The 27762-nt window shown below is 41.9% G+C and overlaps 1 protein-coding gene across 1 annotated transcript; it reads right to left on the minus strand.

Moving 5' to 3' along the window:
• Positions 1-84: 84 nt before the first annotated feature.
• ADGRG4 (adhesion G protein-coupled receptor G4) lies at positions 85-27505 on the minus strand. Its single transcript, XM_027645143.1, has 23 exons — positions 27448-27505; positions 25954-26571; positions 19854-19934; positions 19325-19419; positions 18891-18943; positions 17771-17810; positions 17431-17456; positions 16453-16601; positions 15393-15525; positions 14792-14910; positions 13598-13808; positions 11788-11953; positions 11519-11668; positions 10575-10697; positions 8819-8864; positions 7616-7719; positions 6145-6266; positions 5493-5835; positions 4272-4378; positions 2863-3152; positions 2174-2275; positions 1499-1660; positions 85-831 (listed from the first exon to the last, which is right to left on the minus strand). The coding sequence occupies exons 1-23, from the start codon at positions 27503-27505 to the stop codon at positions 704-706; spliced, it is 3426 nt and encodes a 1141-aa protein (XP_027500944.1). The 3' UTR covers positions 85-703.
• Positions 27506-27762: the final 257 nt, after the last annotated feature.

Consider the following 27762-nt stretch of genomic DNA (forward strand, 5'->3'; position numbering starts at 1 on the left):
TGCTATTGTTCTGTTTATTTTGTGTGGGGTTTTTTTTCAGGAGAGATAATCTGAAACTTATTTCATACACATAGATACCCATTAGACGTGGGAATTTCAGTTTTTATTGTTTGCACATTCCATTTGAAGGTACTGGGCAACATTTTCAAACATTTAAACGTGCATCTACATCTCTTTAGAGATCTAAAACCAGATCATCAGAGCCAGCACATCTGAAAATAAAAACATACATCTTGGAGGCTGAGTCCAACTTCTTGATGTCCAAGTTGGTCAAACTACATTTCAGAAAAAGTAAGGAAAGATATGTCTGTGCCTGAGACAGTCAACCAGCAGGCTAAAAAATATCACTTGAAACTCAGTACTATATGTTTTAGGCTCTGACAATAAGTATCAGATGAAGAAGAAAACAGAGAAATGGCAGGAGGGTGTAAAGGGTAAAAAAAAGATGAACTATGGGAGGGACTAATGATGAGGGAGAGAATGTTTCCAGTCTCTGTTTAACATGAGGACTAATCTTGGAAACATGGGAGCAGCAAATCCTTGTGTGGTCAGGATTGAAATTCCACTGAAGCCTAGACATGAGTCATGGGATCACTGTGTCCAGAGTGATAACTGTACATTAGAAGTAATTATTTGAACAGTGCTTGTTTTCATGCACAGAGGAGAACCATCACTAGATAATCAGAAGAAAACAAATTCAGTATCAGTGTAAAAATCCTGCTTTCTGTGGATAGTGCAGTCCTGTATCCATGGTTAGTGTTCTTTGTGAACAAGGATGTTTGGTCTCACCATCTTCTGGAGATACAGCACTGGGGTTGTAATGGACTTCAGCTATGGGAAAGAATTGGGAAAAAATTTCCATTATAATTATTTGGTTTAATGTATTTAGAAAGAATCCTGTAAGAGTCTATGCAGAACTCACTGTTTTAACACCTTTGGGGAAATAACACAGATCAGCATGTTTCCAAAAACAACCAGGAATGTTTGGTGCTATTCCTGTTTCAGTAAATGGCTCTACAACAATTTCTTCATCTTGGAAGGCAAAACATTCTGCTGGGATTCTTCTGGATTAAAAAGACTCACAGCAGGTCTTGTTCAGCTTTCTGGAATCCCCAAGATCTCAACTCTTTCGGGAATGCAATTCCAGTTAGGGAGCACTATTGTCTATCTCAGGACTATGATGCTTCCTAACTGGAAGTAGGTCCCATGTGAGTAGCAGCCAGCTGGCCCAGGGTAGAATATCTCTTAGGTGCCTAAGATGGAAGCTGAGCAGGGTTCCCTTCCTTTTGGAGAAGAGCCATCCCAGGATTTTTAGGGCTTTCTTACTTTCCTTAGTACAAGAGAAGCCATGTGTAATGTAGCCATTAACCCCAAACCACACTCTGGCACAGACAAAGCAGTGAAAGATTTCCTATTTATTTCCATTGGTTGAGATTTGACAGTCACCATATGGAACCTATTGCATTCCAGTCTATGCAGTGCATACTGTTTTTCTTACCAATCTTGAAATTTCTATCTGGAGAAGACCTGGGAAGGAAATCTGAACCATTGGAAGTTGAACTTGTTCCATTAGAATTTAGACTCTGCAAAGCTTGGGATGGTGATTTGCGGTTTAAATGCTTTGGTGTAGATCCTGCAGTTGCACCTGACCCACTCCAGTCTGAAATCAGAGAGTGGAAGGCACAGGAACAAAATTCTGTACAGATATCACATCTCAAACAGCCAGAGAATAACCACCCCTCAGACAGCCAGAGACAGCAAGACATCTCCCTTCTCCTTCCTGGGCTGAGCAAACCCAGCTCCTGCACATAAGAAATAGCTAATAGCATGCCCACTATTCTGCATAAATTTCAGAATCTCAGCTTTATGAAGATTGGAAAGTCACCAAAAACACTGCTCACATAAGGGAACACTGAATGGCATGTGAGAACAGAATCAGAGACCAAGCTAAAATCATTTTTGGAAATCTGCAGTTTTTACTGCATGCTGTCAACCCATCATCATATCATATAAGCAGTTAATGGGAGAGGATCAAGACTTATTAAAGAAGAATCATCCAATGCAATGCAGAAAGGCTACTGAGGGAGCCTTATTTCTTAACGTAGAACAAATGTGGCACCAGTAGCAGACAAAGACTCATGAGTCAAGCTAAACAAACCCCCTCAGTGCTTACCAGAATAGTTACTCAGACGGAATCTTCCCCAGCAGAAGTGTACTCGGCACTGCTTCACTACCTCGTCCTTCATTAGGCAGTGAAACACAAAGATAAAGAACCCTAGAGAAGCAAGAAGAGAGATTAATGTGTTTTCAGATGTATTCTCCAACCCAGTGTCCCTTTTCTAAACGTTTGGCATGCCCCTGATACCAGTAATGTTCTGCATGGGCAGAGAGCTGGTCCCTGAGCCAGCATTGGGATCTTTAAGGTCCCTTCCAACCCAACCCATTCTGTGATTTCATGATCTTCTTGGCCCAGAGTGGCACCAAGTCCTTTGTGCATATGGAAGGCTGATAGGAATAGGTTTCTACAGATTTTTTATATGAATAATCTGCAAGTCACTGTGGATTTTATCAACCATTTTTATGCCCAGATGAAAAGGATTGTGCCGGCTCCTAAAAAGGTGTGTTTATTGGTACCCATGTTTCCAAGGCATGAATTCATGTCTTTAATAGTCTATAACAGCAATGCTGTCTAAACAACACTGTCATCCCACTGCAACAGAGCCTTCCTTTTAAAATAGCTAAACCCTGTAATACAGAAGCTCTCCTCTTCTCCCATGCTTGAATTACATGATGGTACAGATTTATTTCTATTTCGCAGCCCTAAATTGTTGTATTTATAGCACTACTCCATTGAGAAATTACCTTGCAAGGTGTTAAAAATGCTGAAAAGATACAAGAAAAATATCCTCACTTCTCCCCAGGCAAAAAAGGCAAAGCCCCAAGTTAAGCCCAAAAGGAACATCAAGCTGAAAGCACTTTTGAGGTCTTGAAGAACACTCTGTTTCCAGAATCTGGATCTCTTTTGTGTCCTTGTCTTCACAGAGTGGATTTGGAGGAGAACAGTGATGAACATGGCTGTATTTGTCAAAAATATTAAGAAGAAATAGGCCACAACAGAGATGTAGAACACTCCACTGTCCTGAATCCAGCAGCTGCAAGAAAGGGAGGTGTGGATTCAATATAAGGAGTTTGTGAGAGTGAAACTCAGGAAGCCTGGTTCCCCAAATAAGTATCCTGTGTGCTTCTCCAACACTCAGGGCATACCCTAATGCCCCTTATTTTCACCCAGTGAGGACATTCATGGAATCTCTCCGCTTGCCTTTTTTGGTGGATGTTATGGATATTCACTAACTTTGAGATGTTACTATTTCTGACAAATTCAGATAAACATGACAATTGTTTCACAGCTTAATGATGCATACACACACAGACACACTGCCTTAGGAAAACCAAGTTAAATATGACTTAATTAGGAGTCTAAATAATAGTATGCCACTGGTTAGCTTTTCCTTAGACATAAATTAGTGTCTTTTTGCTAACAATGGGTAACAATTTTCCCTCTGAGGTGTCACAGGGTTGTGTTGACTCTCTGATGGGATAGAATTCAAATATTCCAGGTAATCTTCACCAGCCAGTGATCAGATTGTGCTAAACAGAAAGCAGGTGAAAAAAATGGAAGCATTTTTGCTATAAAACCATTTTAAAAAAGGATGAAAGAATGCAGTGTTTTCCCACTGGAAAAGAGAGGAGGCTGAGATGATTTAAATAAAAGAATTTGAAATTATGATGAGACAGTGATGTGAATTGACATTAAAAAACAAACAAACAAACAAAAAACCCCAAAAACCCAAAACAAAACACAAAAAAACCAACAAAACAAAACAAAACAAATCCCATAAGCAAACATGCAAAATCCTTGAGCAATTATTGTACCTTCACATTTTACCAGAAACCCAGAACACAAAGGAGCATATACAAATGTCCCACCAGACTGAGCTAATGTCATGTAAAGAAAGATATTTCATGGAAAACAAACAGAGACTTGACTGGCAGAAGCCTTCCCTGTCCTCAAGCCCAGTTCACTGATGTGAGAGTTACTCCGTGCAGTAGCCACGCATCCAAAATGATTCAATGAACCAGAACCACTAAAAGGAGAGGGTAAAGATGGGGAGAAAAGACAAAAGCAACAGAGAAGTTGTTGCCTTCTGGTTATCTCTTGTATCTTTCAGATACTCTGGTGACCATCAAAAAGCTGAAAGCATTATACTTACAAATTGCTGTAAGGATTGTTCTCAGAGTGCGACCCATTGCCATAGAAGTCTTTGTTTATAATGAGCACAAGAATAATTACAATAGCTGGTATTCCTAACGTGGAAAGCAAGGGAGAAAGAAATATTTTGATTTAAAAGAAAAAAATTGGAGAATATGGAAAGATGTCAGATAATCTCTGATGAGTAATTACAGCAGACATATGCATCTTAGGATCAAACTCTACCCCAAAATCTCCTTCTGAAACAAGTGTAATTAAATATATGGCATAGCAGGTCGAATCTCCCTATTTATGTAAATCACAAATGAGTAGGCATAAAAATATCTGTGTTTGCAAAATGTTTGTGAGTGTTCAAACATCTCCAGAAGGGATCCAATCTGGCAAAATAAAACCAACTGATTATTACAAAAGCTGAGTGTCAAAAGATAAGCAAACCACAGCATTTTATGTTAAGAGCTTATAGAGGCAGACGTTTTCCAGGCAGTGTTTTATCAGTCTTCCCTTCCACTCATTTCCCATTTCCCACATTTTTTTCAGTCCTGTCTTTTCTGTGGAGAACAGCTGCTGCCAACAACACCATCATGGATGGCTGCCCCTGAGAACAGTTGTGTGCAACGTCAGATCTGAGGGTAGAGAAGACAATACACTGCACACTATTCAAGAGCCAACCTCCCCCCACTTTAAAACAGCATCTAATGGTGACCCAAATAATGCAGACCAAATTCTGCTCTAGGTCAGTGCCTCTGATAACACCGTTTTAACAGCTGAACCAGCCTATGGGCTCTTTTTGTTGTGTTTCTCCCAGACAAGCCTCTGATGCTTGTCCAGGGAAGTCCTCAGGAGAGCAATGAATGAAAGTCAAATCCCCCCTGTATGGGGGAATCATAAATAGAATGCCAGATATTCTGGACACAGGGCTTGGAGAAGGAACTAAAAACACCTTTGAGCATCCTCAGTGCAAAGGTGAAGGCTGTGGGGAGCTCATACTGTTGCAGGCACACACACTGATATAAGGTACTCTGATAAATCATTCCTGTAAGAACAGGAGGGGTAGGAGAGCAGTTCCTTACACTCATTTTCACCTTTTCATTTGACTGTGCAGGGAGCAAGAGGCACTTTATGCTAATGTTTCCCTGAGCAGAAGAAATTTAAGCTGAACCTACCTGGGGGGAGAGATCCACCCTTACAGCTCAGGTAATTTCTGCTAGCTCAGTGTCCTCACTTGCTTTTGCAAATATGCCCCAATCTTAGAGAAGTTGACAAGCCCAGAAGTGGAGAAGAAATCTGCTTGCTTACCCCAGCCAGCAATGCAGCATTTTAGGATGTACTTTGGGACATAAACATTGAAAACTTTGACAAGAGCCAAGTAAAAGTGAACAGACTCCAGGCACATCCACGTGAAAGCTGCAAGAAGGAAATAGTGAAGGAGCGTGGCCATGGTGATGCAGAGGCCTGGCTGGTTGAATGAGGACAGCCAGGAATTGGTGAGGAAGACCATGTTCAGCATCAGCAGTGCAGCACAAAGGTTGAGCAGGATTTTTGAAGGATTGTCTCTCCGCAGCTTCCTAAAAAGAAGGCGAAAGTGCACAAGGTTATCTCTGCATCATCCAATGTACAGCCATTCTATGGTGCTGTGAAATTTAGGAACATAGAAGTTGCTGAACAGTTCAGACTGGTGCTTGTATTAAAGCATTAGGCATTTGAATCCTTCTAATTTCACCAGAGGTCAAAATAAAGCAATTTTTATAATGTCAGCTCTCAATCTTCCCTGCTGTGCATTACAGGATCAAATATTGACAAACATTCTTATAGTTGCAGCAACTCCACTATTGCTAAAATATTAAAAGCCATGTGAGAAAAAGGATCAGACTTACTCAAGGGTTAGATATGTCACCAGCGTTATTCCCAAAAAAAGGGAAGAAGCACCACATCCTGCATAGCTTATCAGAGTTAATATATGATCATGTGTGACATCTATTTCTGTCCGGGCCAAGTCCTGTGTTACAAGATAAAGAATCACAGTTGTTTGGCACTACAGATTAAGAAAATTCCTTTACACATTTTTCACATTGAAAAGAAATCAATTCCTGTTCTGCTTACTGCTAATTTTGGAGGGTTTCCATTAACATTTTTATGCATTTCTTATTGTATAGTCCTACAGAATATCCAAACTAGTAAAAATATGCAGTATTTAAAGTATCCAGCAATACTAGTGAAGCTAGAAAAGCTGTCCTTCAGGAAACACAAATTTAATAAGGATTCCAGAATCTTGACAAAATTATTCCTCTGGAGCTCGCTTTGTAGGAGAAACTATTTTGTTTCAGTGGCAGCTGCCATGCTTGGGAACTGCACAAATCTGCTAAATGTCTTGGAGTGTGGGAGGATCCTCCCTGTCCAGAAAGCATCCCTCTGCAAAATCAGCTAGGAGACTGTGCTCTGCTTCTCCACAGCTGCTGAAGGAATATTGAGAGGATTTTGTTGTTCCCTGACACAGTTTCTCTTCTATTTGGTGAAGCTTTGAACCTCAGACCAGTAACCCACATCTCTGATGTTGAATACTTGTAGCTGTGCTGATTACTAAAGTGGCAGTGAGAGGTATGATCTTAAAATCAAACTGAATTCTCTTCATTTGAATGGGAACTTGAGCAAGTGTCCGAAATCTGAACCATCTCAATTCCTTCCTGTAATGTCACATATTTGCTCCCGGAGAGGGCTTTTGCCTCTGCCAGGGCAGGGTGATGCTGACCTCTAGGGGAAGCATCCCAAAGCAAAGGTGGGGCCATACCCGATCCTGTGGGCTGTATCCTGCTGGGATTAGACAGATTTAATCTGCTCAATTTGCTTAGAACTTGCCTATCACTTTGCCTTTGTTGCAGCCCATTCTCAGGCAGTCATATCAGCTTTTGACATTTTACTTTTAGAGGCAGTTTTCTCTGTATTACAGATAAATAAGAGGTGATACATAATGACATCTCCCACATCAGTTTCTGATGGAGCATAGATAAAACATTCCAAAAGATGTAATGTCATTAGTTGCCACTGGCAGGTAATAAATTCAACACAGTATTTCCAACGCAGTAAATAAAACATTAAGGTTGATTAAGTTACACTGCAAAGAAGTACAAACTACATCTGTAAAATGAAATTGCCTTGAAGCAGGTGACATTTAGAGGACTTTATATCATTAAATTATTATAACTGTTTTATTTGTTATTACTGATTTTGGCAAAATTGCAGATATCTAACAGCTTGCATAGATATGAATCTCCCATCTCTCCCCAAATCTAAAGATGACTTTGTTTAGTGCCACGGGACTTTTTGGGAGATGATTCACAGAGTACTTACCAGTAGGACTCCAAAATGGGTAAGATGGTTACAAAAACAGATTGTGTAATTCATATCTGTATATTCCATTTCACACCCTGATGTATTCCAACCACCCAGTCCATCTGTGTAATAGAGAAAAAGGGATTTTTAAGTAGAGTTAGTCATGCTCAGTCATTTATAGCTCTGCAGCATGCAGGGTTTGTGAAGAAGAGCTCAAGTTAGTACAGATTGCAGGGTCATTTAGCAGCACACAAGTGAGATTTCACACAGGAACACATCTTCTGTAGTTGCCTGAGAACTTCAAAATTTGGGTGAAAGCCTTTGGTGGCATGAAGAAATATTTAAAGTCATTTACATGTCTGCACACATAGAAAGCATAGAACCTAGTGCTGGGTGAGCTTGTGCTGCAGGATATGGAAACACAAAAAGAAAGATGTATGTACAGGGCAGAGGATTTGTGTAGGCAGAGTTTAGCACTGAAAAAGCCAGATCTTCTCTGATAAGATTGAATTTAGAAGTGGTGCCTTATGGCTGTGCTATACCTTTATCCATCTTTTTCTCCTTTTTCAAATATGTAGCAGCCAACATACCAAACTAAAACTAATCTTCTATTGCAACTCATGAAGAGCTAACATTTTGCAGGATTTTTAGGAGTTATTTGAGCCGATTAATGTGTTGATATTCATCATGTGTTTGTGTCCACTTATCCTTTGCCTATTTTAGGCTTGAAAGCAATAATAAAAGAGTGAAACATAAGATTATTTATGGGGAATATATGACATATTCAGAAGCTAAGCTTCTGATTTTAAAAAATATATATTTTTGAACCCTAATAATTGCAGAACAAGCCTTCCCACATGCTCTGAGTTAACCCAATACACAGTTATCTCTCTGTGTCTGTTGAGTGCATGAGCCACATTCAAGGCCTGACCCCAGCGAAGCCCCCACGGACCTCCCTGAAGAAACTGTGAGAATTCATCAGACATTTCATATAATTTCTGCTTTTTTCTTAGTCTAAGTCTTCTTACTGATATAGTTGCAGCACTGTACTATGCCATACATGTATCCTTAGTGCTAACACTGATTACTGAGGTACCAACATCAAGCCAAAGCAGCAATGCCGACTCAACAGGACAGCCTCAAGTCTCAAAGGTGCCACATCAAGGAGCCAAAGGCTGCTGGGGACAGAGCAAGTGTGGCAGCTTGGGAAATAACACTTACTGTTCTTCCCAAAGTCCCAAAAGACGCAGTGCACTGCTGCATTGCCCTGGAAGCAGAGAAAAGGAGGCTGTGACATTTATTCAGTACATCTGTACGCCGCCTGCACTTGCAGACGGTGCATCTTGCTCTGACTGGGGTGTATAACTGGGGTGTATAACCCTAAGGCTGTTGGGTTTGATTTCCCCTGCACTGCTCTCTGATTTTTTGCATGGTGGTGCTGCAGTGGGTCTGTGGGTCAGGGGCTGCTGGACACTGGGGCTTGTAGAGCCAGCTGGGATATTGTCCATCTCATCCATGGCACTGAACAAGCACAGTCCTGATTTTTGCCTCTCCCTTTACCAAGGGAAATCCTGGAAGTCAGTGATTTTCCCAGTTTTACCTGTATCTTTCAGTACCTTGTAGTCTTTTAAGGACAGCAGAAAATCTGACATATTGTCCAGCATAGACCAATTCCTGTGTTTAATCTCATTGGCTTCATGTGGTGTCTGAGATGTCACACCAAATTACTGGTGAAATTTAAAAGTTATGACTAAGACCTGGAATAACAACCTGAGATTTTACACAATTAAAAAAAACCCAACAAAACAAAACCAAAAAAACCCCCAACAACAACAAAACCCAAAAGAAACCTTTATTTTAGGTTTTCAGTGATTCCTCTCTCTGAAACCAGACAGGGAAGACATGTAAGAGCTGAACAGATGTAAATGGATATTCAATGTAATGTTTTCTCTTGGGGACATTCTAGTTTATTACTCATAATGCTGCAGCAAACTTTCCCAAGGCACAGATTCATTTACTTTTATTATTATTATATCATTAATAAAGTTTAATAAAGCAGAGAGTTTACAGGAAGCCAGCCTAACAGATAAGCTGTTAAGATGTGTGATCTGTAGACTGTCAAATATAATTAGGCAGAGAGCCAAAGATGTAGGTTTGGATGATAACTCATTAAATATTTAATTAAGATAATTTTAAAAGGTCGAGGGAAAAAATCTGAGAGATGCCAGATGGCCTGGTGGAGTAAAAATGACAGAAGAGAGGGGATATCTAGATAAAATTTCTGGGTATATATTTGCTAGAAATGAATGGAAAGAGCATATCTCCATAAAAGCAGCATTTCCAAGCTCTCATTGACTTGAACTTTAATTAAATTCATCTTATTGAATAATTTTGTTCTGCTCTGGGTTTGTAATATATTCATGTGGAGGCTGGACCTGAAACACTGATAACCCAGAAATGCTAAGGTGAAACTCAGTCAACAAGTTTGACCTGTGCTCATTTAGAATAAAATAGACCTCAGCTTTGAAACATCATTTTGAAACAAAACAAAGCATATTAATCTTGAAAACATCTTTGCAATGTCTTGGGTTTTTCTGAAGTTTACTTTTTTTGGTGACTAAACCAATTTGCTGAATTCAGAGCAAAGATAAATCATTTCAGTCCAATCCAAAACCTGCTGTTTTTTAGCAAATAAGCTACTCCTTGGAAAAAAATTGTCCAGATCATAACAAGGAAACAATGAAAAGGTCTTGTGCTCTAAGCATGGCTTTAGAGCAGAGACACAAATTTTAGTAACCTGCAGGAATTTATAAACACCAAAATCTGTGTGGTCTGTCAACATTTGGGTTTTGATGTAACATGGAGAGGTCAGGCAGTAAAACGTTTCAAGCTTATTTTTCCTGTTCCCAGTTTACAGTAAGGGTGAGTGAAATCAGTTCTGCTTCACCTCATCCCTGAGGAAAGGAACACATCCTACCGTATTCTGGTCTATGTGCCGAAGAGTGACAGTCACAGGCTCATTAAGGTTCTGAATTGATGCGTTTTCAACACTGGCACTCACAACAAAAGTGTTCAACTTCTGCATTGTTAAACTGTCATCCTGCAGTGGAAAAACACATGCATGCAAAAAGAATCCAAGCTCTGCCTGCTCCCATTTTTTTTTCAATTGTACTTCTTGGAAATGGTGATCAGCTAAACCCCATGGGATGTTTGATGTAAAGTTGCTACTTCATTAGAAAATGTAGTTAGCTGCAATTCCAGGACAGTCTCCACATCAGCTGAAGCAGAACTGAGTCTCAGATGCATCAGCTGGATTGAGAAAGCTGTATAATTGTTTCAGTACATTTAAACATCCAGTTGTACATCATTAAACTCATTAGACAGTAGGCACGACTGTGAATGTTTCTTCTGTGTGAAAAGTATTGCTCAGCACTCTGTATGCACCATCATTCCAAAGAAATGCCTCCTTTTTAAGTTATACCCACCCCTTCTGGAGTTATGAAAATATAATAACTACTAGAATAATCCTAAATGCTGCACATCAGTGCTGCTATTATTTTAATGGAGACATAAATCTTGAAGTTATTTTCATGATGTTTGGTATATCCTATGCACAGTCCTTAAGAAAGAGCCTACTATCAGAGGAAGGTCAGGGTATGTTCTTTTCCTGCATAACAGAAGGATTAGAATAACATCAGCTACAGAAAATGAATGGAAAGGCTAAGGTTTACAGACACCTCTCAGAGCATCCTTGCTACAGAGAAGGTTTTGCTGCGTGAGCACATTTTCCCTGCACTTTCTCTCTCAGGCTGATGCTAACTGTGCCTGGAACAGACGACACTGATGGGATTTCTTTTGTAGGCACTGGGAACAGCTGAGCCCATTCCTGCTGTGTTTGGGTTTGCTGGGAGTCGTAGTTACCTCGAAAAGTGAAGTAGTGCCAAAAAACTTAAACTGGATCTTCGAATGCTTGTCTGGGTCACAGTACTCGATCCCTAGGAAGTTCTTCAGGGATTTTGGCAAAAACACTGAGGCCAAGGCATTTTTGAAAGGGTTTTCTTGCACATTGATCTGCAGGAGAGAGATGACATGCTCAGAACTGCTGTCCTCAGGTCAAACGCACAACGGGACAGAAGAGTAGGAGGGTTGTCTGGTTTAGTCCATGATTCTGAGTGATACTTTGCTCTCACCTGGAGATCCACACCTCTGCTGTAGGAGGTAATGCCAAAGGCCAGTCCTCCAAACGTGCTGGGATCTGGACGCAACACCAACAGAGCCAAGGAATTGGTTATGACCGATGTATTTCTGTCTGCGCAAGTCACCTTGTAGCCCATCTCCTCAGTTGTCTGCAGGATACTTCAACAAAAGAAACAGGGAGGAAAAAAACACTTCTCTTGAAATGTTCTCCTGGCTTCATAACACACATCCAGGGAACAATCGGCTAAAACCCTCTGCTGTGATTTATGATCACAAGGAGCAAGCCCTAGAGCAGAACAGGTCTGTTTTGGGGTAGATGCATTTTGTCTCCACAGGGTCAGGTGACAGCAAGCACTTGAGTTAGCATGTTTCAGTGGCCTGAAAGTCTGGCAGGTGGAAGATAACCTCCTGCAGGGACCACACAAGGTGGTTCTGGGAAGACCTGAGTCAAAATTCACGCCCAGTCAAACACTGCATTTCATCTGGAAGGCAGTGACTTGTAAAATCTGCTAATTTGACTATTTTCAGTCATCTAATTGTACCCTCAGGTAAAATATCACAGCCGAGATAAGTTAATCTGCAAGGAACCTTTCGAAGTCTGTACTCCAAATCCCCACCACTCCAAGCTCTAAAGGTAGGGCTGCTGCTCAGGGGCTCATCCAGTAAAACTCTAATTATCTCTGAGGACAGACATTTCTGGGCCTTATTATCAGTGAGGTTTTTTCTAAGTAGACAGAATAGGCTGGAATGTAAAGGAAGCAGCAAATTAGGGTTGTTTAATACTCATGGGTATTAAGAGTCAGGGACAGCTCCACAGCTTGTTTGGCTCCCTTAAGGCTATTCAGTAATATGCAAGGAGGGATAAAACTCTACTGAAAATGTGAAAGACAGTTGTTCCCAGAACAGACTGAAGGAAAATCTTCCTGTCCTTTGGTCTGGCATTACCTTCATGCATCATCAGCCCCAGATGCACCAGGACCCTTTCAGCCACAGCTGCCCTAGAGCTGCAAAGCCTGGAGTTCAGCTTCTCCAAAATACCAACTCTATCTCCATTAAGGATCAAGAATAACATCCTTGTCCCTAAAACCTTACATTTCATGGGAGGAGAATTCAAAGCAATGGATATTTCCCTTAAAAGCCCCGCAGCCTATTTGAGAAGGCAGAGGTGGTGCGTGCTGGCAGCTATCACAGCCCCCACTCCACACACTGCAGTGTGACAGGCTTGGAAGAGAGAGCACACAGCCCAAACGATCACGAAGCTACCCAGTGCTTTCTCTCTGACAGATTTTCTAGGCTGTTTTTGGTTACTCCTCCTTGCAGACTCCTGAGTTTGGAAAAGCAATGCCGAGTTGTCCACTGAAAACAACTGGGCTGTGGCATAGTCATGCTCCACCCAGAACTTCTAATTTATCATTGCATAGCTGTGTTTGAAAACTCTTTATCAGTACAGGTAGAGGGGTGACAGAGATTTGTGTCTCCAGACTGACCTGTCAACAGACCTCACTGCTGAGCCACAAAGATCATCTGTGAGAGCAGGTGGCAGCTGGGCAGTCCCTGAGCTGCCTCCAGGTTTGGATGCCCACAGGGAACAACACTGTGATGGTGGCTTCTGCAGAACTGTTTCTGGTAAAAGCACCTTTGACAACACAATAATCAATTCTGCTGCTAATAACCACAAGCATGTTTAAGATCCAAGTACAGAAATTTCTAAATCTCATGGTGATATTTTAATAGAGTGAATGAAATAGTCCATGGTGCCATTTCAAATTAGGAAGCCTCTTCTGGGCAAGTTATCTTACTTACGTATTGGTTATTTTTCTAACGTTCTGATCTTCTATTTCTTGCAGTGAAATATGGTCTAGTATAGACAATGCAGTCTCTGCAAGTGTCACACTCACATCTGCAAGCTGTACAATATCAGAAATTTTACTTGCAATGATTTCTAATTCTTCCACATGCAGTGTTGCATCTGGCAAGAGGTATAAAATGTGCTCTATAACATCTTCTGCATTCTCTGAAAAACAAGGAAGCAGAGATGATTTATGTGGCATAGCTGTCACTCTGGCTATACAGCTACATGTGTCTATGTTAAATGCAGGAGTTAATCTCCTTCTCCTCTCTTTCCATATAGTCATAATGCTCCTGATCTACTACAAAATTATGTCCTAAGAATAAGTCAATAAGCCCTCAATATGTCAATGAAACAAATGTTGTCACTTGCTTTTGGATTTATAAATACTATCTGTAAATAATATTTACCTTTAGCTTTTGCCATGTTTACAAGCATTTGTGAGTTTCAAATTAGACAAGATCCTCCCCTCTCCCCAAATGCTGCTTACCTGGTACTGTAGCAAAAGCAAATTCTGAATGGTATCATTTGAAAAAATGTATTTGCCATTCATCATCTCATCACCCTTCTGTAATTTTTTTACAGAAGCAGAGTTTTACACCCTGGGAGTCAGAGAGACTGTGTGCAACTGCAGATATCTTTCAATGATCTACTATTTGATGCACTGCTGAGGAGGTGGATACCCTGATATGGTATCGGGTTTGTTCACCATTCAAACAGCTTACACTGTTTGGCATAGCTTAAAAAAGATATAACCATGTGGTAAATGTCACCTTATCACCTACGTGAACTACAGCACCAGCTTTTCAATTCCAGACACTGATTTGTGCTTCAGATATTACGAACTACTTTGATGTGGCAACAGAGAGGGTATGGACAGACAAAACCTGCAACATTATTCATTGGTTATTTTCTTAGTTCTAAATCAAAGTGTAGGATTTGAGACAAATCTTCAAAGTGATAGCTAGGAAATTTTGAAGCACTTGCAAAATTAATTAGCATTAAAATGTCCTTAAGATGACCAGGTGAGCAGGATGCACATAAAGCAATCTTATCACTTCCCTTGTTCAGATGTCCAACATAAGCATTATCTGAGTAAAACTATTTTACTGTGACTCACTGTGTCACTGAAGTATCTGGTACCTTACCTTCTGTTATCTTGATATCTTGGAGGCCTAAAATATTATTTGGAAGTTTTTCAAGTGGTTTACATTTAGTCATGTTTGGTTCCTTCCAAAAAGCTTGCTCTAGTTCAATACTAATTGCACTGAAAAATTAAAACAATGTACAATGTTACAGGAAAAAATACATAATAATGATGTTCCTCATATTTCCCACTCAGGTAACTAAGAACGTAATTCATTAGCCCAACTTTAAATGGACTTGCAAGTCAGATCTGACTTAGCACTTGTTCAGCAGAGTGGGAGCAGAGCCCAGATGCCAGAGCCTTTGAAATGCACCTAGAGGTATTGGAGGGGAGGGAGCCATGAAGGGATGGCACGAAATGCTACAGTGCTTGTGTTTCCCCTCCCTGCCCAAGCAGAAAGTCCTGAGGTCACTGCAGGTGATGGGAATGATGCCACACTCCCTTTTCCTGCAGCTTGTGCTGGACCAGCCCTGTATCCTTTGCACCCTCCTTGGCATGGCACTGCTGCCATGACAGAATACCACCTGGTTTACCATGACAAAGCCTGGTGATCCCTCCTGTTTTCCATGGAGGAACCAAAACAAGATGATCTCATCACTCACCAGCTCCTCTGAGCAGACTGCAGAGGGTTTTTCCTGCAGCTGACCTGTGCTTCGGAGGCTGGACTTGTTAGCGGCCAGGAATAACTCCCCTTGTACCTTGTGTGTGAAAAGCTTTCTGGACAATCCATCAGTGCTGAGGAGGAAATACATAAAAGCTCTTTAAAAAGATTTAATAGTCAAAAAGAAGTTCCCTCTGACACACAGGAACCCAACTGTTCTGTGGACCTTGTTTCCTGATGGGAATGAGCTGTAATTTGCAGACTTCATAGGAGTATTTTACAAGTTTACTATCTGCAAGAAAGCATTTTGTTTAGATTTGTTTAGATATTTTGTCTCTTCTTCTACACTCTTTTTCTCTTTTGTTTGACAAGGTCAGTTCTCAGGTACAGTGTTAGTTTCCAGCATCACAAACCATATTCAATGACAGCACATCCTGCAGGCTTCTCTACTCTATCTGAAGGTGCTTTCACACTGCCCCTCATTATCCCATCAATGTCTTTCCTCCAGGCTTGTAGTGTTATCCTCTGCAACTGGTATTTTGTAAGTCATTGGTATAAAATCTTTTAAATTTCAGGTATGGTCTGTTAGCTCTTACCTCTGTCTTACTTCTCTATTTTAAGGAGCAGCAGAGATTGTAATCAAACCAAGAAAGTACTTGTTTACCTCCTGAGGTTTGATCCAATATGCACAGACATTACACAAATGGCAGTGAGTTTGGTTTGAGTGTTTGACTTTGGTGTCCCTGGAGCACTGGCTACCAGCAGGGGCTCCTGGATTTATACCTGAATCAGCCTGACCTTGCCTTCATTGCAGAGGTGCTCAGACCTGCCTTGGCATCAGGATTCAAGTTTTAACTTACTTCCATTTGTCTGGAACCCAAGTTTTTTATCTTGCTGTCACCGCATGATGTTCTACAGCTTGTGCATCAGGTGAGGTCAGTCTGGCTACTTCTTAAGGGTGTTTTCTAGCCAATGTCTCCACAAAATTTAAATTTGATAAAACACTTGTAGCCAGAATTACAAAGCATGTGATTTCCAGTGAGGTTTTAGTGAAGTAATACCTATTGACTTCACAGCCACATCTTCAGGTTTCACATGCAAGGATAATGGTCCCTCTTCATATGTGTCATTCAACAGCTGTTTGATCCTGAGACTCAGCACTTCTTGTATTTCCAGAGAGGTGGCCTTTATAATTGCCTTACAGATATAGCTACAAATAGAACATACAAACAAGGCTGCCATATTAGTAACATTTCACAATGTTTAAAGTTTGGAGTAAGCCAATCATAAAACGCTGTGTCCATCAGAGGTAGAAAGACTCCATGCCTTCCTGGAAAACTATCTAACTAACCACTTCCAGTATCTCTGGTGGATTCCATCTTTTCCTCCTCAGAACAGCTATTGTGCTAAGTGACTGGGCTGACTCTAGAAGGTTTGGAAAGACAATGCCTCTCACTGAGTGGCTTCAGACACGGCAGAAAGCTCCAAGAAGCCATGAGTGGATCACCTCAATGGACCTCTAACTGAGGGCTAACAAGTGAGATTTCCTTAGGGCTGGGATGTTTCATGTGTTTCCAATTCACTCCTGTCTCCACACAGCTGTCCCTCACTCCTCAAGGCTTTTCTAAACTATTTGCAACCCCTTGAAGGTGATGGGAACCCAGCTCCCCCTCCTCCTGGCCTGGGGTCAGAAGGCAATCTGGATTTCCTACAGAAGAGGTGCAGGATTCATCCTGGTATCCCTTTGGGGCACTGTCCACTTACTGGCCCCAGTGAAGGACACTGCTCACAGCCAGCTCTTACAGTGCAGCACAAACCTCACAGCTTGCCATGGAAGCACTTTGAGTCTCCCAAGACTCAGGGTATGAGATGGGAACCTTGGATGCTCAAATGCATTTCCCCAAGTCAAGCATTACTCCATGTGTGCTTTTCTGGTCACTCTGAAGCTCAAACAGCCATGGAGGGGTATAACTCCTCCTCACCCTAAATATGAAATCAACACGAACTATGGAAATCCAGTTCAAAACCCTGGGTCTTACCTTTGTGACATCCGCTTTACCTTCCCCTTCAGGTCACATAGAGGGACACAGAAAGTTAGAAGCTGGTTAGAATCAATGGGCACAAATTGGATCTTAAGGAAAGTAATCAGCACAAACTCAATGTTCTCATTAAAATGGAGCCTGTTGCTTTAAGTGTTACTGGAACCTGACTCCATAGAGCAGCCTTTGTTTCACAGTACTGCTAGAGGTCCATCAGGATGATTTAGTAATTTCAACAAAACACAATACTGTCAGCATTTAGACCCTGCAACTACTATATCCTCTATGCAGAGGATAAGAAAAAGTAATTACTTAAATCAGAAAATAACAAATTACATACACGAGTCCTCCTATAGGCACTGCTTTGTAGATAATTACCCCTGCAAGAAAAAGAGAATAGAAAATATTTCACAGTAGCATATAAATATAAATATAACACCCCCTCTTCTGCCATCATCTAAAATAGCTTCTGACCACAATGAGCCAGACTTTGCAGCAGAGAAGTCATCTTGAATTCAGCATGGATATATTTACAGAAATCACCAAGACCAAGTATAACAGAGATGCATCCTGACAAAAACCTCTTCTTCCAGAATGGGACCCGCCCTTCCCTTAGGGCTTTTCGAATTAGATTCACCCCGTGTGAACAGTGCAATGGGTTAGTGTATTGTCATTTGTAAAGCAAACAGTAACTGTGGAAGTCAGAGAAGAAAGTAGGAAGTCAAAATAGGCATAAAAGACGAAACTCCATGTCTGTACAAGTGACACTTCTACAACTCACTAAAACACCCTCTCAGCTGCTCACAGTTTGGATATGAATAAGCTAGATTGGGCTAAAAGTTATGAAATAGGGGAGTCTGGTGCAAGGAACCATTGTTTTTGAGCAGGATTTGGGAACTATAATATGCTATTGTTAGACACAGCCATGCAAGAGCCAGCATGAACCTAGATAGCCCTCTGGGGTCTGTGACCCTCCCTCTGTGGCTGGATGTGACCCTCAAACTCCTTTGCACTCACATGTAATCACTGAAACGAGGCTTCAGCAACACTAATATGAGTGAACCCTGCAGGTACCAGCACTTTGCCCTACTTTCCATCTCCTGAAGGTACCAATTTCTCTGCTTTTTGGATAGCCAGGATGGTATACCAGCTACATCAGCCCACTGGAGTCACCACTCACACTCTGCAGAGGCAGCAAAGGTTTCATCTTGGTCGTGAATCAATACAAATCAGCAAAGATGAGGTCTCAGATTGGAGCAGCTACTTGCCTTGCACTGGGTAGGATACATATTTTAGGTGAATGAGTCCAGTGAGCAAGATGTGGGTGTTCAACATGCTGGAAGTTGTGCAGACCTGGGGGTTTAGTTTCCACCCTTGTCATGGGCTGGTCAGTTGTGAAATGGGTATTTGGAATCTGGCTGCTAAAAGGACAGAGGGTCAAGGTGACACCACTACCTTACCTGATTTTAAAGTTTGTCACAACAAATTCTTCTCTGGTAAAGATTATACTAAACTGGGAAAAAAAAAATAACATTTTTATTAACTTGATTTATCAATACTTTTTCTAGAGCTGTTTGTAAATTTAGAATTGTCATCAAAATTCTAAATCCTGATGAAAATAGCTAAGAATTTTTGCAAAGTTTTAACACTTTTCCCTTCCTTCAGAATTTCTTTTTGTCCTGTTAAAAATGTTTTGGATAACATGATTCTGAAACGCCAGAATATTGTTACATTTCTGTGTTGTCCCAACAGTTTGCATTCTGTACACTGGGGATTGGACTAGATGACCTTTAGAGGTCCCTTCCAACACAAACTATTCCATGATTCTACCAGCTCTCCTCCTCATTTGATACTTGCTAGAAACACATGAAAATGAGAAGAACAAGCTACTCACCCAGTGTTCAAGAAGCCTCCTTGCATCATAGTAATCAGGAGCTCTCTTGGTTTCGTAGAAAAGAGAAAAGTTCATATGAACATTAAAGAAGGTGACTGCAAGGAGAGAACACAGGTGAAATGAATCCTGTATTTTTCACAGCAGGTACCTGCCCCCCTTCCCATGTCCATACCCCTCTGCAGAAGCACAGTTGTTTTCCCATTCCCATGCTGACCAAAGCCCTTTGGGATATCCCAGACTGCAAGTGTCCAAGTTTAGATTGCTGCTGCATTGCTAGAAATTTTATTGAAGAGCTCAAGGGCCCAAACACATGGTCATGTTATCACAGCTTAACAACTGAGTTGTGGTTCATATCTGAGTGTGCACAATTTTGGCTTTTACTGTCTGCTGAGAGTGCACAGGAGAAACAGGAGGATCTTCTGACATGGGACACCTTGCTAAGCAGCAATGGCTTAAACATGTGTCACACCTACAGTGTCAGTCAGTGTCAGTGATGACCACAACAGCATTTAAAATGTTGAGCACTTACCCGGAACGACACCATTGGTACTACTGGTCAGAGGTAAAGGGGGCAGTGTAGGAGCCCTTGTTGATGATGCTTTCCTCAAGCCTGATGGAAAGAACAATAAAAGGCCTAAGAATTCACATTGGCAAAAGTGTGAGGAAGAGAATGGTCTAGGTGAGAGAGAGGTTTGAGTCCTTCAGAGAAGGTCATCATAACAAGGAGCTGCTGTGGTTCCACAGATCTCTGCAGGATGAAGGCAAAAGGGAAAATACACCAATATGGGTTTTTATTTATTTCTCCAGAGGTAACTGCAGCATAACAAGGGAGAAAACAGCATTTGCAGGGTTTAGATCCCAGGGAAGACAGGAGACTATGCACCCTTATCTTTTTTCATTTCTTATGTTGAAGGGCAGTTTTCTGTGTTCCCTTCTTGCCTGTGCAAGCTGTGCCAGCCTTCAGAGAAAGGCACTGGTCAGACACTGAGTGCTAACGGGTTTATAGGCAGTAATGGCTGTGAGAGGAACACTGATAGTCATGGTCTCTGGGTAAATGATAACCTGACATAATGATTCCCATTTGTTTTCAAAGTAAAGAATTCCAAGAATTCATTCATAGCTAATTTTCCTTGAAGTGAATCACCTTGTCAAGCCAGATATGACTTTTCATTTCATATGCAATCTGCCACATCACCAGGCAGACAGGGACAAAACAGGTGATGTTTGTCACACGTACTACAGAAAATTGCAGTGAACTGAATCACTGTGTAACATTACAGGCCTTGGTGCTGAAAGAAAAGCAGGATCACAACATTTTGCCCTAGAAGTACCATTTTCTTACAAGGCTTGTAATTTGTGTTTTTTACTTCACTCAAATGACTGTCAGAGACTTGACATTCTAGCTCTGACTAAGAGAAATAAACTTAACATATGAATACAAAGCCAAATGCCTATGAATAAAGAGTGTGGTCAGAAATAAGCAGGATAAGACCATGCTTCATAAAACATTGGTTTTCTCTACAGTAGTTCAAGGTAAGGAGACTCACCCATGCTTGAAATACAACAGCCCATCTCTGACTCACTCAAATCAGTGGCAATATATCCAGGGACAATAATAGAAACAGGGGCTGTTAACAACTTGAAGTCTCCTATTTCTATCCTAAATGACTTCAAATTATCTTATGAAGTTCAAGGGACATCCAAAGTCAAAAGCCCCTTCTGAGCAGGCACTCTACAGTACACAGGCTTCTGCTTCCTGGACACACAATTGATTTTCCCCTTTGCACTAAGCCACAGGCTGTGAACTCAGCACAGAGCCAAGCTGGAGCAAGGGGACAATAAAGTAACTGAAGTCCAGCTCTGAGTTGTCTCTCCAAGGTTGGCTCTTGCAGACTAAGCTCAGACCCTTCAGTCTTCAGCTCAGACCTTCAGCCTCCAAATGCTCCTCTGAGGTGCCAGTCTGTGTTTTGGTGTCACCTTATGATCTAGGAGATGGTGGTTTCAGCCGCTGTGGTTTCCTCAGCAGAGGTAACGTGCTCAGGGCTGGTGGAGAGCTGAGACAGGAGGCTCCCCCACACCTGGAGGCAGAAGGATGGGGAGCAGGAATCATGCACCAGCTGTTCCAAGATCAAACTGTCCAGCAATCTGCTTTGGGAGAGCACAGCCCCCGTTGCTGCCAGGGTGTGCAGAAAGCTGTAAAAATAGCAAGCCTGCTTTTCCCATGCTTGCTGAATCTTCGGTGTGCATTTGGACATCTCTCCTCTTTGCTCAGGCCTTGTGCATATGAGATAGTTGTAAACTTTGGAAATTAGAGACCTAATCTACTTTGTTTTACTCTTCCATCAAAACACTAGCAAGTCCAAGAGCAAGCTACCACATTGCCATTTCAAATCCATTGCCTGCAGTAGGTCAGAAACATAACTTGACATAATGGGCATTTGCTGATTCTTTATTTGGAAAAAGATCCTCAGGCTTAGCTCACTGAGCTGCAAGACAGACCTTGATGTTCCATGCACAGAGCTCTTACCAACACTAACACTGTCTGACAGTCAAGAAGCCAGAAGCATCTACTGAATTAAAAGTCCTAGAGAAAAAGGAAACCAACTCCTCAAAAGAAAATAGAGGAACCTGGAACTAAGGGGATGTACCTTTTCCTCCAGCACCTGTGCACAAGCCCTCACCATCCTCACATCATATTACCATGAGAATACCCAGAGAGCAAAACTCAGAGGACCTGGCCCTCAGTGTTGCAGAGATGCAGATATTCCAGCATCCCCAGGGACTTTAATTCCACAGCTTAAATTTCCAATGGAAACCTGTATGCCTCCCTGTGGTGTGAAGCTGCAGAGACAGTTCTGTGAGCCCCAGTGAGATGCTACAAATAGTAAGTGCCTGTTTTCAAACTGACAGAAAATGAGTGTCATTTTACAAGCTTTTTTGAAGAACCACTGCCACAGAGGAAGTGTGATGAGAGCACAGAAGGGCCAATGCTGTGCAGACATGATCTATCAGTGGAATAAATATTTCTTTCCTACAGAACTATTAGCACTATGTTAGGCTGTGATTTATCAAGCCATATCCCAAACTGTTTGAACATCTGGGGTTTAACTTGTCCCCCTGACTGTTCCACTGCTGCAGACCCTCTCCTAGGTAGGAGGAAACTGCACAGAGCTGTGTGATTACAGACTTCTGTTCCTGTTGTTATCAGTGTAATATTTCAAAAACCATTGCCTTAGGGGTGATGTATGATAGCACTCAGAGTCAGGCAGGATGAATCAGAAAAATTTGCTAGTGGAAAAAAAAAAAAACAACAGAAAAAGGGCCAAACAAAGCCCCAAACCCATTCTGATCAGGGATGTAACTCAGAATGCTGTTTCCATCTCCTGACAAATGAAGCATAATTACAACTTCACAGATTATAATTTATTTATTTCTCCTTCTCATTATCACCTGAAGAAAAATGAAATCTGTTTATTCTCACATGTCAGGGATCATTACCAGCAGGCAGGTGTGGGACTGGCCACCTGCATCCTGTAGCTGCATTTGCTTTAATTAATATGTACGTAATTCCATTCACGAAATGAGGGCTAAGGCATGATGACAGATGAGATCTGAAGCTACAAAAATACCGTGCCACTGATTTTTTTTAAGTCCTAGTCAAGGATTTTAATTTGATAATTTAATAAATGGTTTATTTGGCATTCTGTAAATAAATATATATTGTTTCCAATAGACAAGCAGCAAAAAATAGACTAGCCAATATGAGAACTGCAATAAATATATTTCTGTATTATTGGCAGTCATTTTCAGATTTTGAATATTCAGCCCTTTCCAGGATTATTTAAAATTAAGAAGAAAATCAGAAAGCAGTGTGTGGGTGAGGTAGGGGGAGGAAGAGATGAAGACTGAGTCAGTGAGAGGATGAGAACACACACTTTTACTTCTACACTTTTAGCAAAGACCCAGCTGAGCTGGAAAAACAAAGGATTATCTTTAAGATCCCTGGGAAAAAAGCAAAGGCAGAACAATAACTTCTACTATCAAGCAAAGCCAGTGCAATTGCTACAATAATTATAGCACTTACAAAAGCCAACACACCTTCTTAAGGCTTCCTCTGGCTATGTTCATGTGAGAAGTTTCACTCACTTTGCCTAAATGAGCCCTGGCTTTCCAAAGATGATGTAGGATTTCCAAAACAAAGCAGGCTGCCCAGCTTCACATCACAACTGCATAACCAAGCAATACAACATCAAACATCCATAAACAACACATATAAACACAAGAGGCAAGCCTTGATGCTAAAGAATGATATTGGGCATAAGTAACAATCTAAGACATTACATTGGTGTTGACATGGCACTTCCCCACGACATTTCATTACACGGCAACATTACACAACTACTTCTTACATGGATGCTTCAGATTGTCTCGTGTAGATTCAATATGTATGATCCCATATGGACAATCCACATGAACTACAGCCAGGTGCAGCTTCCCCTGTCTGACAGATGGGACATCAATCTCAATACGTGTTTACACTGCTCACTGTTATCCCTACCTCGTGTATCATCAGCACGCCTCTGTGCTACAGCTTGCTCATGAATTCCAGTTAATTAAAGTAAGGAGCAGATTTATAGTGGAAGCAAAGGTCTTGCCAAGATCTGACACACAATGGATTCTCAAACATGATTAAATTTTAATAACATCCCTGTTACTTCACAAGAGTTATCTTGATTATTGTTCTTAGCAAGATGTCAGACTGCAGTAACGCTCCTCCCAGTGTGGATCACAGAGTGGATCCAGCAGTTCATGGCACAATAGGCAAAAGTAGCCTCTGTGCTTGTTGGTGTAGTCCATCACTTGTGAGACATGCTGTTGTCTCTCTTTGCTGACAACCTTTAAATATTTGCCCAACATTTTCCAGACTGAATGTCCTATTCAGGCTGCACTGGAGAATCCTAACTAGAGAAAATCACCTGGTTCTTGAGGACTGCTTTAGAGGGAAAGAGTGCTTTAACTATTGAGAGCCTCTCTCTAACATGCTTTGTCCCACTAAAAAGATGCTCAAATTCATCCAGGTTATTTTTCTTGAAAAATCAAAGCCCAGGAACACTGAATGAAGGCTTTGATCTTAGGTGTTAGAATTTTCATCATCAAACATGACTAAACTTCTCATGACTCCTTGCCAAGCCAAGCACACACCTTTCCCACAGAGTGAATGGGCCCAAAGGCAAAGGTATTAATTGGAAGAGGGAAACTGAGCCTTCCTCCTCCCTCCTCATCGGATCATGCCTCCTCCATCCAGGGACACAACTGGGGAAATGGGTCTAGTGACAGGCAGTGCAGAATGAGGAGTGCTTGGGTAAAGGCAGTGGGGCAGGGAGCCAAGAGACAGATGGGAAGGTTGTAATTTACAGCAATTGTTATTAGTGCCTGTGTGCTTTGGTGCAGAGTGAGGGAGGGTGCAATGAGGGAGGGGTGGGGAATCCCTCTGAGCAGAGGTTTCATTGGCAGTTGGTGATTTCCTAATGATCTCATTGCCTTGGGCCCTGGTCCCATAAAAACTGGAGCAGGAGATGGAAAAAACTGCAGTGAAGTCAGAAAGTGCTGCATGTGATGGAGATGTGCTGTCTGATGGGATGCTCTTTGTATTCTCAAAGTGGACACAAAAAATACCAATTACTTCATACTGTGACTGCTTTCCCTGTGAAGCCATCAGCTTACAGACAACTAGCAAAGATGCATTCACTGCTATTGTGGAGCACCTAAACATTGTGACATATCATTAGTTTTACAGAAATTAGTCAGCCTATCAGTCAGTTAGACAGTCTTGGGTTTCTGTTTTAATACAGTGTAGTTTAAATACCATGCAGTACATAGAGACAACAGGGCTGACCCTAAACACTGCTAAGAGTGCTTGTCCGTGAAGCAGCACCATCTGGGGCACATAACACGCAGAAGCCATGCAGGAAAATGATTACTATCATTACAAGTTACCCAGAGAAGTTGTGGATGCCCCTGGAAGTGTCCAAGGCCAGGCTGGATGGGACTTTGAGCAACCTGGTCTAGGGGAAGGTGTCCCTTCACATGGCAAGGAGTGTGGAACTGGATGATCTTTAAGGTCCCTTCCAAACCAAATGATTCTGTGATTCTATGATACTGTCATCTCACTAATGGCTTGAGTTAAATATTTTTAAACATATTGGAAGAAAGAAAATTTCAGAGTCCCACCTACCTCACTCTTTGTCAGGCCAGCTCAGTAGCAGATTGGTGCCCCAGTAGAAGGATGAACCGCTAGAAGGCTCATCCAAAAGATGCCACCTGCCAGCAGCTTCCAGGGGATCTCAGTGGCAGAGCTTTGAGTAGCTACATCCACCTCTCTACATCCTCTACATCCCCTACATCCCTGCCAGCTTTACCTCATCCACAACCTCTGTATCAAGAAGAGCCTGCACGGGGTGAGCAGGCAATGTCGTAAGCACAGCCACAGCTCTGCCCATCCTGGTCTCAATCTCAGCAGCAGTGACTCAGAGGCCATTAGACAGCCCCAAGCAGTGGAGGGTTCCCTACTCCGTGTGTGATCCTCAGCCACACACAAGCCCCAAGAAGATAAAACATCGCAGACTCACCGCAGCGCAGCCGATGGTCCGCGACGGGGAGGACGCTGCTGAAATTCCAGTACTCCTCCTTCCAGCTGACAGTGCTGCCCATGGCACAGCCCAACAGCTCTTCCTGACCCAGCACACGGTCCCACAGCTGGAAGTAGTACAAGCTGCCGATGAAGCTGTTGCTGATCCTCACGATGAAGCCATCCCTTCTCTTGTGCAGGTGGCCCAGTATGAGGCTGCCATTCGGTTTCAGGCACCCTGTGCTGTCCAGGGCTTCGCTGTGCACCAGGTTCCCATTGCAGTAGACCTCCAGCAGCTGTTTTCCAGTGTCCCACAAGCAGCACACACTATACCACACAAAAAGGGCCAGGTCGATCTCAATGTCTCGTTTGGTGCCAAAAAGATACAGTCTCAGGTGCTTGTTTTCTCCAGAGAGCCCGAGTTCTAAGTCATTTATGTCAGTGGAGGTGGTGTTAGTGTCATAGGAAAACGCTGCCCACGAGCTGACATTGGCTGTCCGCTTTAGGTCAATGCACACTGTGAACTGACAGAGCTGAGGGATGCTGAAGTTGACCAGGGACACATATTTATCATTTCTTCCCAGTAAATCCAGTCGTTCTTCATACAGATCCCATGTTTCTGTAAGAAAACGGCATTGGGAAAGAGTAAAGAAGGAAAATGGAGTGTCACTTCCAAAGAAAAAGCTGCCATATGGACTCATTTGGGTTCTTCCCTGAATGACGATTAAGAAAATTAAAACTTTCTTCTATTTCTAGTTTCTACTGCCTTTGAAATTTAATTGAGACCACCCACACTACCAGTAAAGAGAAGATGAATTTAACTTTGCAAAGGAAAAGTTGAAGTCCTCAAGACATGACAAATAGGAATCAACACAGAGTTCAGGTGTAGGTCCACGTGCTCCAAGCCCCATTCAACTTGAACACAGCCTTGAACACTTCCAGGGATGGGGCATCCACAAGTTCTCTGGGCAACCTGTTCCAGTACCTCACCACCCTCAGAATGAAGAATTTCCTCTGAGTATCTAGTCTAAATCTAACCTCCTTCAGTTTAAAGCCTTATGAAATCCATGGACAGAGCTGGTATTGCAGAAGATCTGTGGCGGAGTTTTAGGGGATGTAGAGAGGTGGGTGTAGCTACTCAATTACAACTCAAGCAGTGAGTAATTCATTACAGCACATGAAAATGCAACAGCCATCTTCAGCCATACTTGCCAGCAGCTGCAGGGCCCAAAAGAATAAGAAACCAATTCCCATGGGTTTCTCCAACATTTGAAAATCCCTGTGGGATGTACGACTGGCAGGACTGGCACCTATTCCATAAAAGACCAGAGCACCATTGCATCTCAGCAGAGACATGCTGAGACACCACCCTTTCAGGGGTCAGGCCTTCCAGTGCCTTATAGCAGACAGATTTTCTCAGCTTAAGCTGAGAGAAAGTGGGTACATTTGTCAAGAGCTAACCATTAATTCAGGTCTTTTTATTAGGGAAACTTACCTTGGTTTTCCTCGACTACGTTGTGCACTTGAAGTGACCCCAGTGCTACAGGGTGCATTTTGGAAGTAAGGGTTTTCTCTGTGCCCTGTATTGTTCTTGAGGAGACGTCAAAGAAAGAAATACAAAAACCAACATAGAACTAATTATTGTTTCATTGGGATTTACAGTGGAGTGAAAGGATGTTGAGTGTGTTCATGAAGCACAGATTACTGTGTTTGACCCAAGACCTGAATTATTACTGCAGAATTTGGTTCTGTCAGTAGCTTTGGGCTTTTCCAAGGATACCATGGAGCAAATGCACATGGTGCATTATTT

Source organism: Corapipo altera, unplaced genomic scaffold (assembly GCF_003945725.1).
Source record: "Corapipo altera isolate COAL_440 unplaced genomic scaffold, ASM394572v1 65, whole genome shotgun sequence".
Taxonomy (NCBI): domain Eukaryota; kingdom Metazoa; phylum Chordata; class Aves; order Passeriformes; family Pipridae; genus Corapipo; species Corapipo altera.